Genomic DNA, 15,501 nt, shown 5'->3' on the forward strand with positions numbered 1-15,501 from the left:
GTCTCAGTCGGCGGTGCTGACTCAGGATTGGATGGATATGTGGCATATGTTAAATGCTAGTGTAGCTTCACTGCATAAAAGACTGGACAAAGCAGAGTCCAGTGCGTCGGCAGGTAATCAATCTACGGATTATACCGACTCCCAGGACCCGTTGGGGTCTCAGAAACGTCCCTTCTCACAAATAAGGGACACAGATACCGACACGGACTCTGATTCCAGTGTCGACTATGATGAAGCAAGATTGCACCCCAGGGTGACAAAAAGTATTCAGTGCATGATTATTGCAATAAAAGATGTGTTACATATCACTGATGAGCCCTCGGTGCCCGACACGAGGATACACATGTATAAGGGAAAGAAACAAGTTATAAACTTTCCTCCTTCCCATGAAATTAATGAGTTATGTGAAAAAGCATGGGAAACTCCAGATAAGAAACTGCAGATTCCCAAAAGGGTTCTTATGGCGTACCCTTTCCCTACACAGGACAGGGTACGTTGGGAATCCTCTCCCACAGTGGACAAAGCCTTAACACGCCTTTCCAAGAAGGTGGCGCTACCGTCCCCTAACACAGCGGCCCTCAAGGATCCTGCGGACCGCAGGCAAGAGACTACACTAAAGTCTATCTACACTCATACTGGTACTTTGCTTAGACCGGCAATTGCGTCGGCATGGGTATGTAGTGCAGTAGCAGCTTGGACGGATACACTGTCAGCTGACCTTGATACCCTAGATAGGGATACAATTTTGTTAACATTAGCTCATATTAAGGACGCAGTCTTATATATGAGGGACGCTCAAAGAGACATCGGTTTACTGGGTCCAAGAGCCAATGCTATGGCTATTTCGGCAAGAAGAGCCTTATGGATCCACCAATGGACAGGGGGATGCAGACTCAAAAAGTCATATGGAGGTTTTACCTTACTAAGGTGATGTATTGTTTGGGAGCGGCCTCGCGGACCTGATCTGTACAGCTACCGCGGGTAAGTCGACCTTTTTACCTTTTGTTCCCTAACAGCAAAAGAAACCCCCACAATATCAGATGCAGTCCTTTCGGTCGCATAGATCCAGAAGAGGTCGGGGCTCCTCTTTCCTCGCCAGAGGTAAGGGTAGAGGCAAGAGGACACCTGCTGCGGCTGGTTCCCAAGAGCAGAAGTCCTCCCCGGCTTCCGCTAAGTCTACCACATGATGCTGGGGCTCCCCTGCGGGAGTTCGCACAGGGGCACGCCTTCGACTATTCAGCCAAGTCTGGGTTCAGTCAGACGTGGACCCTTGGGCGATAGAAATAGTCTCCCAGGGCTACAAGCTGGAATTCGAAGAGGTGCCCCCACACCGATTTTTCAAGTCTGCCTTACTAGCTTCTACCCCAGAGCGGGAAGTAGTGCTAGCTGCAATTCAAATGCTGTGTCAACAGCGAGTGATTATCAGGGTTCCCCTGAGCCAACAGGGAAAAGGGTATTATTCAACCCTATTTGTGGTTCCGAAGCCAGATGGTTCGGTAAGGCCCATTTTAAACCTAAAATCCCTGAACCTGTACCTGAAAAGATTCAAATTCAAGATGGAATCGCTCCGAGCGGTGATAGCCTGCCTGGAAGGGGGGGATTTTATGGTGTCACTGGACATAAAGGATGCTTACCTACATGTCCCCATATATCCCTCTCATCAGGAGTACCTGAGATTCGCGGTACAGGATTGTCATTATCAGTTTCAGACGTTGCCGTTTGGGCTGTCCACGGCCCCGAGGATTTTCACCAAGATAATGGCGGAAATGATGGTGATCCTGCGCAAGTGAGGAGTCACAATTATCCCATCCTTGGACGATCTCCTGATAAAAGCGAGATCAAGAGAGCAATTACTGGAGAACGTGTCACTCTCTCAGAGAGTGCTTCAACAACATAGGTGGATTCTCAATCTACCAAAGTCACAGTTTGTTCCGACAACTCGACTAGCGTTCCTAGGCATGATACTGGACACGGAACAAAAGAAAGTTTTCCTCCCGTTGGAAAAAGTCCAGGACCTCCAGAACATGGTCCGAGAACTACTAAAGCCGAAAAGAGTGTCAGCTCATCAATGCACTCGGGTTCTGGGGAAAATGGTGGCAACTTAAGAGGCCATTCCCTTCGGCAGGTTCCATGCAAGGACGTTTCAATGGGATCTTCTGGACAAATGGTCCGGGTCCCATCTACAATTACATCAAAAAATAACACTGTCCCCCAGGGCCAGGGTGTCTCTTCTATGGTGGCTACAAAGTGCTCACCTTCTAGAAGGTCGCAGGTTTGGCATTCAGGACTGGATCCTGGTAACCACGGATGCGAGCCTCCGAGGATGGGGAGCAGTCACCCAAGGAAGAAATTTTCAGGGACTATGGTCAGACCAGGAGTCCTGTCTACACATCAACATGTTGGAGCTAAGGGCCATATACAACGGCCTTCGACAAGCGGAGAATCTTCTTCGCAACCTACCGGTTCTGATTCAATCAGACAATGTCACAGCAGTAGCTCATGTGAACCGCCAAGGCGGGACAAGAAGCAGAGTCGCGATGGCGGAAGCCACCAGGATTCTTCGCTGGGCGGAAAATCACGTAAGCGCTCTGTCAGCTGTCTTCATTCCGGGAGTGGACAACTGGGAAGCAGACTTCCTCAGCAGACACGATCTCCATCCAGGAGAGTGGGGACTTCATCAAGAAGTCTTTGCAGAGATAACGGGTCTCTGGGGAGCTCCTCAAATAGACAGGATGGCGTCACGCCTCAACAAGAAGCTTTGGAGGTATTGTGCCAGGTCCCGGGACCCTCAGGCAATAGCAGTAGACGCTCTGGTAACGCCATGGGTGTTCCAGTCAGTCTTTGTGTTTCCTCCGCTTCCTCTCATCACAAAAGTGTTGAGGATCATAAGACGAAAAAGAGTACAGACAATACTCATTGTTCCAGACTGGCTTCGAAGGGCCTGGTACTCAGATCTTCAGGAGATACTCACAGAAGATTCTTGGCCTCTTCCTCTAAGAGAGGACCTGTTACAGCAGGGGCCCTGTCTGTTCCAAGACTTACCGCGGTTACTTTTGACGGCATGGCGGTTGAACGCCGGATCCTAGCAGAGAAGGGTATTCCGGAGGAGGTCATACCTACTCTAATAAAGGCTAGGAAGGAGGTGACGTCAAAACATTATCACCGTATCTGGCGGAAATATGTCTCTTGGTGTGAAACCAAGAATGCTCCTACGGAAGATTTCCATCTGGGTCGTTTTCTCCACTTCCTACAGACAGGAGTGGATATGGGCCTAAAGTTAGGCTCTGTTAAAGTACAGATTTCGGCTTTGTTAATATTCTTTCAGAAGGAATTGTCTTTTCTTCCAGAAGTCCAGACTTTTGTAAAAGGAGTACTGCACATCCAGCCTCCTTTTGTGCCCCCAGTGGCACCATGGGACCTGAACGTGGTGTTGCAGTTCCTTAAATCACACTGGTTTGAACCCCTTAAAACGGTGGAGTTAAAATTTCTCACCTGGAAGGTGGTCATGTTGTTAGCCTTGGCATCTGCGAGGCGTGTGTCAGAATTGGCGGCCTTGTCTTACAAGAGCCCTTACTTGATTTTTCATGTGGATAGAGCGGAATTGAGGACTCGTCCTCAATTTTTACCCAAGGTGGTGTCTTCATTTCATATGAACCAACCTATAGTGGTGCCTGTGGCTACGAGTGACTTGGAGGATTCCATGTCCCTGGATGTAGTCAGGGCCTTAAAAATGTATGTAGCCAGGACGGCTAGAATTAGGAAAACAGATGCATTGTTTGTCCTGTATGCAGCCAACAAGATTGGCGCGCCTGCTTCGAAGCAGACTATTGCTCGCTGGATCTGTAACACGATTCAGCAGGCTTATGTTACGGCTGGATTGCCGTTACCGCATTCAGTAAAGGCCCATTCCACTAGGAAGGTGGGCTCTTCTTGGGCGGCTGCCCGGGGCGTCTCGGCATTACAGCTTTGCCGAGCAGCAACTTGGTCGGGGTCAAACACTTTTGCTAAATTCTACAAGTTTGATACCCTGGCTGATGAGGACCTAGCATTTGCTCAGTCAGTACTGCAGAGTCATCCGCACTCTCCCGCCCGATTGGGAGCTTTGTTATAAACCCCATGGCCCTTACGGAGTCCCCAGCATCCTCTAGGATGTAAGCGAAAATAAGATTTTAAACCTACCGGTAAATCTTTTTCTCCTAGTCCGTAGAGGATGCTGGGCGCCCGTCCCAGTGCGGAAAATCTGCAAGACTTGTATATAGTTATTGCTTACATAAGGGTTATGTTACAGTTAGAATCGGTCTTGGACCGATACTGTTGTTTGTTCATACTGTTAACTGGTTAGGTGTATTCCAGGTTATATGGTATGATTGGTGTGGGCTGGTATGAATCTTGCCCTTAGAGTGACAAAATCCTTTCCTCATGTTGTCCATCTCCTCTGGGCACAGTTCTCTAACGGAGGTCTGGAGGAGGGGCATAGAGGGAGGAGCCAGTGCACACCATACTAGAAAGTTCTTTTAGGTGCCCATGTCTCCTGCGGAGCCCGTCAATACCCCATGGTCCTTACGGAGTCCCCAGCATTCTCTACGGACTAGGAGAAAAAGATTTACCGGTAGGTTTAAAATCTTATTTTATTTATATATATATACATATATACATACATACATACATACATATATATATATATATATATATATATATATATATATATATATATATATATATACATACATACATACATACATACATACATACATAGCAATGTATCAGTCAGGCACTCATGAGAACTTCAATATAATCACGCCGGTGCCTTCACAAAAATTTAAAAATAAAACATACCAGTGCGGCACTCAGCAATCAAAACCAGGTACAATATTGTTAAAGCAACGTTTCAGTGCTATGTTATTCAGCACTATCTTCAGGATACATGTATCCTGAACAATATTGTACCTGGTTTTGATTGCTGAGTGCCGCACTGGTATGTTTTTTATATATGTGTGTGTGTGTGTGTGTGTGTGTGTGTGTGTGTGTGTGTGTGTGTGTGTGTGCGCACATCATTTTTAGTTTATAGTAATATATTTTTTTTAATCCTCCAACTTTCTGTTAATAGGGACTGCCGAACGGGACATGGTCTCATGAATAGGGGGCGTGGCTTCATGGGAAATGCCGTGATCGTGCTTCACATATAGTATAGGTGCATACACACTTTCTGAGAAAATGAGCGACGTCATTTACTTTCTCAGCAAGTGTGTATGCCGCCGTCGACCAGCGTTTTTATTTATTTTTTGTTTTTTAATTAATTTATTGTATTTAATTATTAGACCACCATGTTACATGAACCACGCTTTAGATTCTAATTTGATAATGACCAGATCCATGAAACGGTTATACCTTAGAGCAGAGGTTCCCAAACGCGGTCCTCAAGGCACCCCAACAGTCCAGGATTTAGGTATAGCCATGGCTCAGCACAGATGGTTAAATCATATTGACTTAGGTGCTAAAGTAAGTCACCTGTGGCCAAGCATGGGTACATTTAAAACCTGGACCATTGGGGTGCCTTGAGGACCGCGTTTGGGAACCTCTGCCTTAGAGACAGTTGATGTTTCCTAGGTTCTACTCTGCTCTTATTTACATTATTCTCAACTTTCACCTTTTTACATCTTTCACCTTTAACCATCTCACCTTTATAATGCTTTTTCTTATGTTATATGCTAATGAGTTTGCTGTAGTATCTCCAAACCTTTCTCTTTTCCCCAAATCAGGTATTCAGCATGTTCCTAGAAACATTGGTGGATTTCGTCATTATTCACAAGGATGACCTGCAGGACTGGTTGTTCATATTGCTCACCCAACTCCTGAAGAAAATGGGTGCTGACCTGCTGGGCTCTGTGCAGGCCAAAGTCCAGAAGGCTTTGGACGTGACAAGGTGAGCAATGAATGACAACATTGGCACATGACATTGTTTGTACCCAACATGTTTTATTTTATTGGGAACATTTTGAGTCCGTCATTAAAGTATGAAAAGTCCACACAGTCGAGGTTTGACTAAGACTGGGACATCAATTCGGTCCGGATCTCTTAAAGTAAATGAGGTGTTTCAAAACAATCTGTATGTCTGCTCCGCATGTTACGGTGTGATGATCACGAATTGTTTACAGTTTGTGGAGAACATCTAACACCACAAAAAAACAAATGCCAAATGGTCTGCTAATCTGTACTGCCCCAGCTGTTTTGGAACTGAATGTCCCAGAATGTTAGAGGTGTTGTGTGCTCAAAACAGAGTCTGAAACACTTATAAAGCTGTTGATAAGATTACACCCAAGCCACCTGATATTGTAAATACTGAATACAATTGTCATCAATTAAAACTGGGATAAGAGGATTCAGTGGCATTTAATGTTTTCCTGTCTTTATGGTGTCTGTGTACATCAAGACCAAACTGTACTCAGTTGTGTTGGCAAATGTTAACTTGGACTAGTAAACATTTATTGCTTTTTGTCTGCGCTTTTTAGCTGTTTATACATTATTTTTGTTAACTGAAGAGCTTTATGTTGTATATACAGAAAGTATAACAATATAAATAAAAGTTATGATAACAATAGTATGTTCTAAACATAGCAGATTCATGTTAAAGTGACTCATTAAATGCTGTCTTCAAAGACCAGTCTGCAATCTTTGAGTTCTATTGGGAGAAAAGTACTATATAAATAACATTATTATTATTATTATTATTATTACAGTATTATTATTATTATTAGTGCTTTTTCAGGTCTGCAATGAGCTTGCGTTGTTCCAGCTGGAGGGGCAAATCTATATAACCACTGTACATCTGGTGATAGATAATATATAATATTATAGAATGTATGCCATTGCTAGCATGTCCCTCTCATTCTGTGGTCTGTACATATGTATGTAATCTGCTGATTTTAGTTATTATCTATATTTGTAAAGTTGTGACATTGTAAACATGTTTTTTGATCTCCCATAAACTGTATGGTGTAATTTTGATGCATGTTCCATCCACAATGTACGAGTCCTATTTACTAATATTAACCATTACCTTTTATAAATGAATGCAAATTTTGAAGGTGGAGAACACCACTGTGCTATTTGTTACATATTATTAAGTATGTTATTTAATGGCTAGAATGAGAATTAAAAGTGTTTATATTGTAATATTGGTGTGATAAGATTAATGAAGGTGTGGGCTGAATATGGCACATGGGCCATGTGTGGCCCACCAGGCCATTAAATTTGGCCCTGTGACAGGCATGCTAAGGAGGCCACCAGTACTGATGTCAGTATGAAGCCAAAGCAGACTACTATCTACCACTGCTGGTTCACCCTCATAGTTGGTTAACGACTGGGCCCACAGTATGTCAGCAGTCTGTCATGGAAGTGCTGTGAATGTAGATGTATCTTAGTATTCTGCTATGGAAGTGATGCATATATTGGTGTATCTCAGTAGTCTGTTATTGAAGTGCTGAGTGTGTTGTACCTCAGCAGTCCTGTAAAATTGCTGTCTGTATCGGTGTATGTCAGCAGTCGGTTATGGAAGTTGAACCTATACTATGTTATACTATGGTGATAAATTCTGTAGACAAAATCATGTCTTTCAAAAATACCCATATTACACAATAATCTTCCCTGATCTGGTCAGACGTTAAGTTCATATTTCTCTCTCTAGGGATTCCTTTCCTTTTGACCAGCAATTTAACATTTTGATGAGGTTCATTGTGGATCAAACTCAGACGCCAAACTTGAAGGTTAGTACAAACCCTACTGACACCCCCACCCCGGTATCTTTATCAGATTTTGGATTGTTCTAATGTACTGTGCTTTACAGTTCCTTGAGTGGCATTATAAGCTTTCAACTGCATCAGTGTTTACTCATGTTCTGAGCCACCATCGCTGTTGTACTCAGATGACCACTTATATCTCTCAGGTGAAAGTTGCAATACTGAAGTACATTGAGTCCCTCGCCCGGCAGATGGACCCTACAGATTTTGTGAACTCCAGTGAAACACGACTTGCCGTCTCTAGAATCATCACCTGGACTACTGAACCAAAGAGCTCAGATGTGAGAAAGGTACGCGTGTATCACGTATGTGTGAGGCGGTGTGTATGTGATTCGTGAGAAGATAACGATATCGAGAAGATAACGATATCTGATTCTGACCTCATATTGCCCATTTACCTTCAGATTTTGCATCTTCACAGTTTTCTCTGGGAGCTTTGAAACCTCTTTATGCAACTTTTATTATATTTAAACTTGTATCATTCTGCTCAGCTGTCTCTCTTTATAGAAATGTAATTATATGTAAGCAGACCAATGTCCTGAGACAGGTTGCTTCAACATACACCTGTTACTGTGCCTGGAACAATTTTCTTTTATCTGGATGAGATGGTTTTATCCTGTCCAGTTTCAGTCTTGGCTCCTACCATTATCAGAGCCATTTTCAGGCAGTGTCTGCTGGGGATTTTTTTTTTTGCGTACTTGGGATAAGAAGTCTGTCCTGTCCCTGAGCTTTCAGGTAGCATGGCCAATGCTCATATAATTAGTGTCCCCAGGCCAATGACCCTGTGCAAGACGTCTACTCAGCTTGAAAGTGTGAAGACTCATGATAAATCTGTTAAAAACCTTGTATTTCCTACCTTCACCAGTCAGCTAGATCTACAATTCTTTTGAGAGCTAGAGAGGACTATCAGAAGGGTCTCTCAACATCCCTACAACCTGCCACAAAAAGTTGTTACTCTAGATTTCTCTAACGTCCTAGTGGATGCTGGGGACTCCGTCAGGACCATGGGGATTAGCGGCTCCGCAGGAGACAGGGCACAAAAAGTAAGCTTTTAGGATCACATGGTGTGTACTGGCTCCTCCCCCTATGACCCTCCTCCAAGCCTCAGTTAGGTTTTTGTGCCCGTCCGAGCAGGGTGCAATCTAGGTGGCTCTCTTAAAGAGTTGCTTAGAAAAAGTTTTTAGGTTCTTTATTTTCAGTGAGTCCTGCTGGCAACAGGCTCACTGCTACGAGGGACTTAGGGGAGAGAAGTGAACTCACCTGCGTGCAGGATGGATTGGCTTCTTAGGCTACTGGACACCATTAGCTCCAGAGGGAGTCGGAACACAGGTCTCGCCCTGGGGTTCGTCCCGGAGCCGCGCCGCCGACCCCCCTTGCAGATGCTGAAGATTGAAGAGGTCCGGAACCAGGCGGCAGAAGACTTTCAGTCTTCATCAGGTAGCGCACAGCACTGCAGCTGTGCGCCATTGTTGTCAGCACACTTCACACAGCGGTCACGGAGGGTGCAGGGCGCGGGGGGGGGCGCCCTGGGCAGCAATGTATAATACCTGTATGGCGAAAAATACATCACATATAGCCCTTGAGGCTATATGGATGTATTTAACCCCTGCCAGATATCACAAACTCCGGAGAAGAAGCCCGCCGAAAAGGGGGCGGGGCCTATTCTCCTCAGCACACAGCGCCATTTTCCCTCACAGAAATGCTGGTGGGAAGGCTCCCATGCTCTCCCCTGCACTGCACTACAGAAACAGGGTTAAAACAGAGAGGGGGGGCACTGATTTGGCGATATGAATATATATTAAATGCTATAAGGGAGGAACACTTATATAAAGGTTGTCCCTGTATAATTATAGCGTTTTGGTGTGTGCTGGCAAACTCTCCCTCTGTCTCCCCAAAGGGCTAGTGGGTCCTGTCCTCTATCAGAGCATTCCCTATGTGTGTGCTGTATGTCGGTACGTGTGTGTCGACATGTATGAGGAAAATGTTGGTGAGGAGGCGGAGCAAATTGCCTGTAATGGTGATGTCACTCTCTAGGGAGTCGACACCGGAATGGATGGCTTATTTATGGAATTACGTGATAATGTCAACACGCTGCAAGCCGGTTGACGACATGAGACGGCCGGCGATCAAATTAGTACCTGTCCAGGCGTCTCAAACACCGTCAGGGGCTGTAAAACGCCCATTTACCTCAGTCGGTCGACACAGACCCAGACACGGACACTGATTTCAGTGTCGACGGTGAAGAAACAAACGTATTTTCCTTTAGGGCCACACGTTAAGGGCAATGAAGGAGGTGTTACATATTTCTGATACTACAAGTACCACAAAAAAAGGGTATTATGTGGGATGTGAAAAAACTACCTGTAGTTTTTCCTGAATCAGATAAATTAAATGAAGTGTGTGATGATGCGTGGGTTTCCCCCGATAGAAAATTATTGGCGGTATACCCTTTCCCGCCAGAAGTTAGGGCGCGTTGGGAAACACCCCTTAGGGTGGATAAGGCGCTCACATGCTTATCAGAACAAGTGGCGGTACCATCTACAGATAGGGCCGTACTTAAGGAGCCAGCTGATAGGAGGCTGGAAAATATCCTAAAAAGTATACACACACATGCTGGTGTTATACTGCGACCAGCGATCGCCTCAGCCTGGATGTGCAGAGCTGAGGTGGCTTGGTCGGATTCCCTGACTAAAAATATTGATACCCTTGACAGGGACAGTATTTTATTGACTATAGAGCATTTAAAGGATGCATTTCTATATATGCGAGATGCGCAGAGGGATATTTGCACTCTGGCATCAAGAGTAAATGCGATGTCCATATCTGCAAGAAGATGTTTATGGACACGACAGTGGTCAGGTGATGCAGATTCCAAACGGCACAAAGATGTATTGCCGTATAAAGGGGAGGAGTTATTTGGGGTCGGTCCATGGGACCTGGTGGCCACGGCAACTGCTGGAAAATCCACCGGTTTTTACCCTAAGTCACATCTCTGCAGAAAAAGACACCGTCTTTTCAGCCTCAGTCCTTTCGTCCCTATAAGAGTCATATCTGCCCAGGGATAGAGGAAAGGGAAGAAGACTGCAGCAGGCAGCCCATTCCCAGGAACAGAAGCCCTCCACCGCTTCTACCAAGTTCTCAGCATGACGCTAGGACCGTACAGGACCCCTGGATCCTACAAGTAGTATCCAAGGGGTACAGATTGGAATGTCGAGACGTTTCCCCCTCGCAGGTTCCTGTAGTCTGCTGTACCAATGTCTCCCTCCGACAGGGAGGCAGTATTGAAAACAATTCACAAGCTGTATTCCCAGCAGGTGATAATAAAATTACCCCTCCTACAACAGGGAAAGGGGTATTATTCCACACTATATTGTGGTACTGAAGCCAGAAGGCTAGGTGAGACCTATTCTAAATCTGAAATATTTGAACACTTACAAAGGTTCAAATCCAGATGGAGTCACTCAGAGCAGTGATAGCGAACCGGGAAGAAGGGGACTATATGGTGTCCCGGGACATCAGGGATGCTTACCTCCATGTCCCAAAATTTGCCTTTCTCACCAAGGGTATCTCAGGTTCGTGGTACAGAACTGTCACTATCAGTTTCAGACGATGCCGTTGGATTGTCCAAGGCACCCCGGGTCCTTACCAAGGTAATGACCGAAATGAGGATTCGTCTTCAAAGAAAATGGACGACCTCCTGATAAGAACAAGGACCAGAGAACAGTTGGAGGTCGGAGTAGCACTATCTCAAGTAGTTCTACGACAACACGGGTGGATTCTAAATATTCCAAAACCGCAGTTGTTCCGACGACACGTCTGCTGGTCCTAGGGATGATTCTGGACACAGTCCAGAAAAAGGTGTTTCTCCCAGAGGAGAAAGCCAGGGAGTTATCCGAGCTAATCGGGATCCTCCTAAAACCAGGAAAAGTGTCAGTGCATCATTGCACAAGAGTCCTGGTAAAAATGGTGGCTTATTACGAAGCGATTCCATTCGGCAGATTTCACGCAAGAACTCTTCAGTGGGATCTGCTGGACAAATGGTCCGGATCGCATCTTCAGATGCATCAGCGGATAACCCTATATCCAAGGACAAGGGTGTCTCTCCTGTGGTGATTACAGAGTGCTCATCTTCTAGAGGGCCGTAGATTCGGCATTCAGGATTGGATGCTGGTGACCACGGAGGCCAGCCTGAGAGGCTGGGGAGCAGTCACACAGGGAAAAAATTTCCAGGGAGTGTGATCAAGTCTGGAGAATTCTCTCCACATAAATATACTGGAGCTAAGAGCAAATTTATAATGCTCTAAACTTAGCAAGACCTCTGCTTCAAGGTCAGCCGGTATTGATCCAGTGGGATAACATCACGGCAGTCGCCCACGTAAACAGAAAGGGCGGCACAAGAAGCAGGAGGGCAGTGGCAAAACTGCAAGGATTTTTCGCTAGGCGGAAAATCATGTGATAGCACTGTCAGCAGTGTTCATTCCGGGAGTGGACGACTGGGAAGCAGACTTCCTCAGCAGGCACGACCTCCACCCGGGAGAGTGGGAACTTCATAGGGAAGTTTTCCGCATGATTGTGAACCGTTGGGAAAGACCAAAGGTGGACATGATGGCGTCCCGCCCGAACAAAAAACGGGACAGGTATTGCGGCAGGTCACGAGACCTTCAGGCGATAGCTGTGGATGTCCTGGTAACACCGTGGGTGTAACAGTCGGTGTATGTGTTCCCTCCTCTGCTTCTCATAACCAAGGTATTGAGAATTATAAGACGTAGAGGAGTAAGAACTATACTCGTGGCTCCGGATTGGCCAAGAGGGACTTGGTACCCGGAACTTCAAGAGATGCTCATAGAGGACTAATGGCCTCAGGAGCTAAGAAGGGACTTGCTTCAGCAAGTACCATGTCTGTTCCAAGACTTACCGCGGCTGCGTTTGACGGCATGGCGGTTGAACGCCGGATTCTAAGGGAAAAGGCATTCCGGAAGAGGTCATACCTACCCTGGTCAAAGCCAGGAAGGAGGTGACCGCACAACGTTATCACCACATGTGGTGAAAATATGTTGCGTGGGTGAGGCCAGGAAGGCCCCACGAAGAAATTTCAACTAGGTCGATTTCTGCACTTCCTGAAAACAGGAGTGTCTATGAGCCTCAAATTGGGGTCCATTAAGGTTCAAGTTTCGGCCCTGTAGATTTTCTTCCAGAAAGAATTGGCTTCAGTTCCTGAAGTCCAGACATTTGTCAAGGGAGTATTGCATATACAGCCCCTTTTGTGCCTCCAGTGGCACCGTGGGATCTCAAAGTAGTGTTGGGATTCCTCAAATCATATTGGTTTGAACCGCTCAAATCTGTGGATTTGAAATATCTCACATGGAAAGTGACCATGCTGTTGGCCCTGGCCTCGGCCAGGCGATTGTCAGAATTGGCGGCTTAGTCTTTCAAAAGCCCATATTTGATTTTCCATTCGGACGGGGCAGAACTGGGACTCGTCCCCAGTTTCTTCCTAAGGTGGTGTCAGCGTTTCACCTGAAACAACCTATTGTGGTGCCTGCGGCTACTAGGGACTTGGAGGACTCCAAGTTGCTAGACGTTGTCAGGGCCCTGAAAATATATATATATATATATATATATATATATATATATATATATATATATATATATATATATATATATATATATAATTCCAGGACGGCTGGAGTCAGAAAGTCTGACTTGCTGTTTATATTGTATGCACCCAAAAAGCTTGGTGCTCCTGCTTCTAAGCAGACTATTGCTCGTTGGATTTGTAGTACAATTCAACTTGCACATTCTGTGGCAGGCCTGCCACAGCCAAAATCTGTAAATGCCCATTCCACAAGGAAGGTGGGCTCATCTTGGGCGGCTGCCCGAGGGGTCTCGGCTTTACAACTTTGCCGAGCAGCTACGTGGTCAGGCGGGAACACGTTTGTAAAATTCTACAAATTTGATACCCTGGCTGAGGAGGACCTGGAGTTCTCTCATTCGGTGCTGCAGAGTCATCCGCACTCTCCCGCCCGTTTGGGAGCTTTGGTATAATCCCCATGGTCCTGACGGAGTCCCCAGCATCCACTAGGACGTTAGAGAAAATAAGATTTTACTTACCGATAAATCTATTTCTCATAGTCCGTAGTGGATGCTGGGCGCCCATCCCAAGTGCGGATTGTCTGCATTACTTGTACATAATTATTGTTACAAAAATCGGGTTATTATTGTTCTGGGCCATCTTTTCAGAGGCTCCTTCGTTGTTATCATACTGTTAACTGGGTTCAAATCACAGGTTGTACGGTGTGATTGGTGTGGCTGGTATGAGTCTTACCCGGGATTCAAGATCCTTCCTTATTGTGTACGCTCGTCCGGGCACAGTACCTAACTGAGGCTTGGAGGAGGGTCATAGGGGGAGGAGCCAGTACACACCATGTGATCCTAAAAGCTTACTTTTTGTGCCCTGTCTCCTGCGGAGCCGCTAATCCCCATGGTCCTGACGGAGTCCCCAGCATCCACTACGGACTATGAGAAATAGATTTATCGGTAAGTAAAATCTTATTTTTTATCTGTTGCAAAAGATATTTAGGTTTTTACCATTGGGTCGATCTTTTACCTATGCACATAAGATTCTTGCCTGTCAGCCCAATATGGATTCATTTATATAAAAGGTAGATAAACATCTAAGGCTGCTTACACACTATGAGATATTGCATACAATATTGCTGATATTGTATGATTGCATACATTATCGCATAGTGTGTACACATGATTTATCATATGATGCGCGGCCCGCAGGTCGCATTTGACATCCAACATCAGACCTGCAATCAGTCTTGATGGTGCAATATTGTGAGCTTTTTTGTAGTGTGTACATACAACAATCCAATTTTAGGGCGTTGACGTCAGCCTGGACCCCCCTCCTCCTTGAGCCTGTGCTCCCTTAAAAACAACTCTAGCCCCATAAGATATTATTTCATCTTTATTGTTTCATTGTATAGTGTGCATGACCGAAATCGTATGTCGGGAAATTGTATACAATATCGCCTGGGGCACACATCGTACTAGTGTGTATAGCCTAAGTCAGTTAAACCACTGTGGACGAGATCTCATTGTATCAGAGATTTTGCATTTTCAGTATTTCAAGGCTCCTTATTTATTAGATCTTTCTTTAGTTTTGGTATAACCACAATTTGTAGAGGTCTAGTTTTATTAACATTTTCCAAATGCCAGCTTATTTGTTAGTGGATGTGTTCAGGTTTGCATTATTTTCTTTCTTTTCACTACAGTAAAGTAAGTGCTCTGGTTTGTCTTTTATGACCCACCCACTGTCTTGTTCTTTACCTGAGTCTGTTCCTGCTTTTCTTGTTACCTTTGTCTCTGTGCCAGTTTCCAGGTCTGGACAGCAGCCTATTTTAGGTGAATGAGTACAAAGTGAGGAGGAGTCTGGCTACCCAATTACTTCATTATCTTTATTCCATGGCAGGGAATAAAATGTTCTGGTTTACCAGGTTTTCATAATCGCAAACTGCAATTCACCTTCTTGTAATTTCACATTTATTACGGAAATAGATATTCTGATGAGTAGATGAGACCTTCACCTACAAACCATGTTTATTTAACCCCTACCTGTTCTTCGCTTTATTGCCATGCTGGCACTTAGCAGACTTTTTATTACCATCATTATATTTGCTTTTCTAACTCATTCTGATTC

The 15,501-nt window shown here is 45.1% G+C and overlaps 1 protein-coding gene across 34 annotated transcripts in view; it reads left to right on the forward strand.

Annotated features, from left to right (window-relative positions):
* Positions 1–15,501, forward strand: part of CLASP1 (cytoplasmic linker associated protein 1) — a 773,091-nt gene that overhangs the window by 558,628 nt on the left and 198,962 nt on the right. For 33 of the 34 annotated variants that reach the window (XM_063933995.1, XM_063933998.1, XM_063934002.1 and 30 more), the window contains 3 exons: positions 5,760–5,923; positions 7,685–7,763; positions 7,943–8,086. In XM_063933995.1, the coding sequence (XP_063790065.1) occupies positions 5,760–5,923; positions 7,685–7,763; positions 7,943–8,086 (387 nt within the window). The remainder of the gene's footprint in view (positions 1–5,759; positions 5,924–7,684; positions 7,764–7,942; positions 8,087–15,501) is intronic. The other variant, XM_063934004.1, reaches the window with a different exon arrangement.

The sequence above is a fragment of the Pseudophryne corroboree genome, chromosome 7 (genome assembly GCF_028390025.1).
Source record: "Pseudophryne corroboree isolate aPseCor3 chromosome 7, aPseCor3.hap2, whole genome shotgun sequence".
NCBI lineage: Eukaryota > Metazoa > Chordata > Amphibia > Anura > Myobatrachidae > Pseudophryne > Pseudophryne corroboree.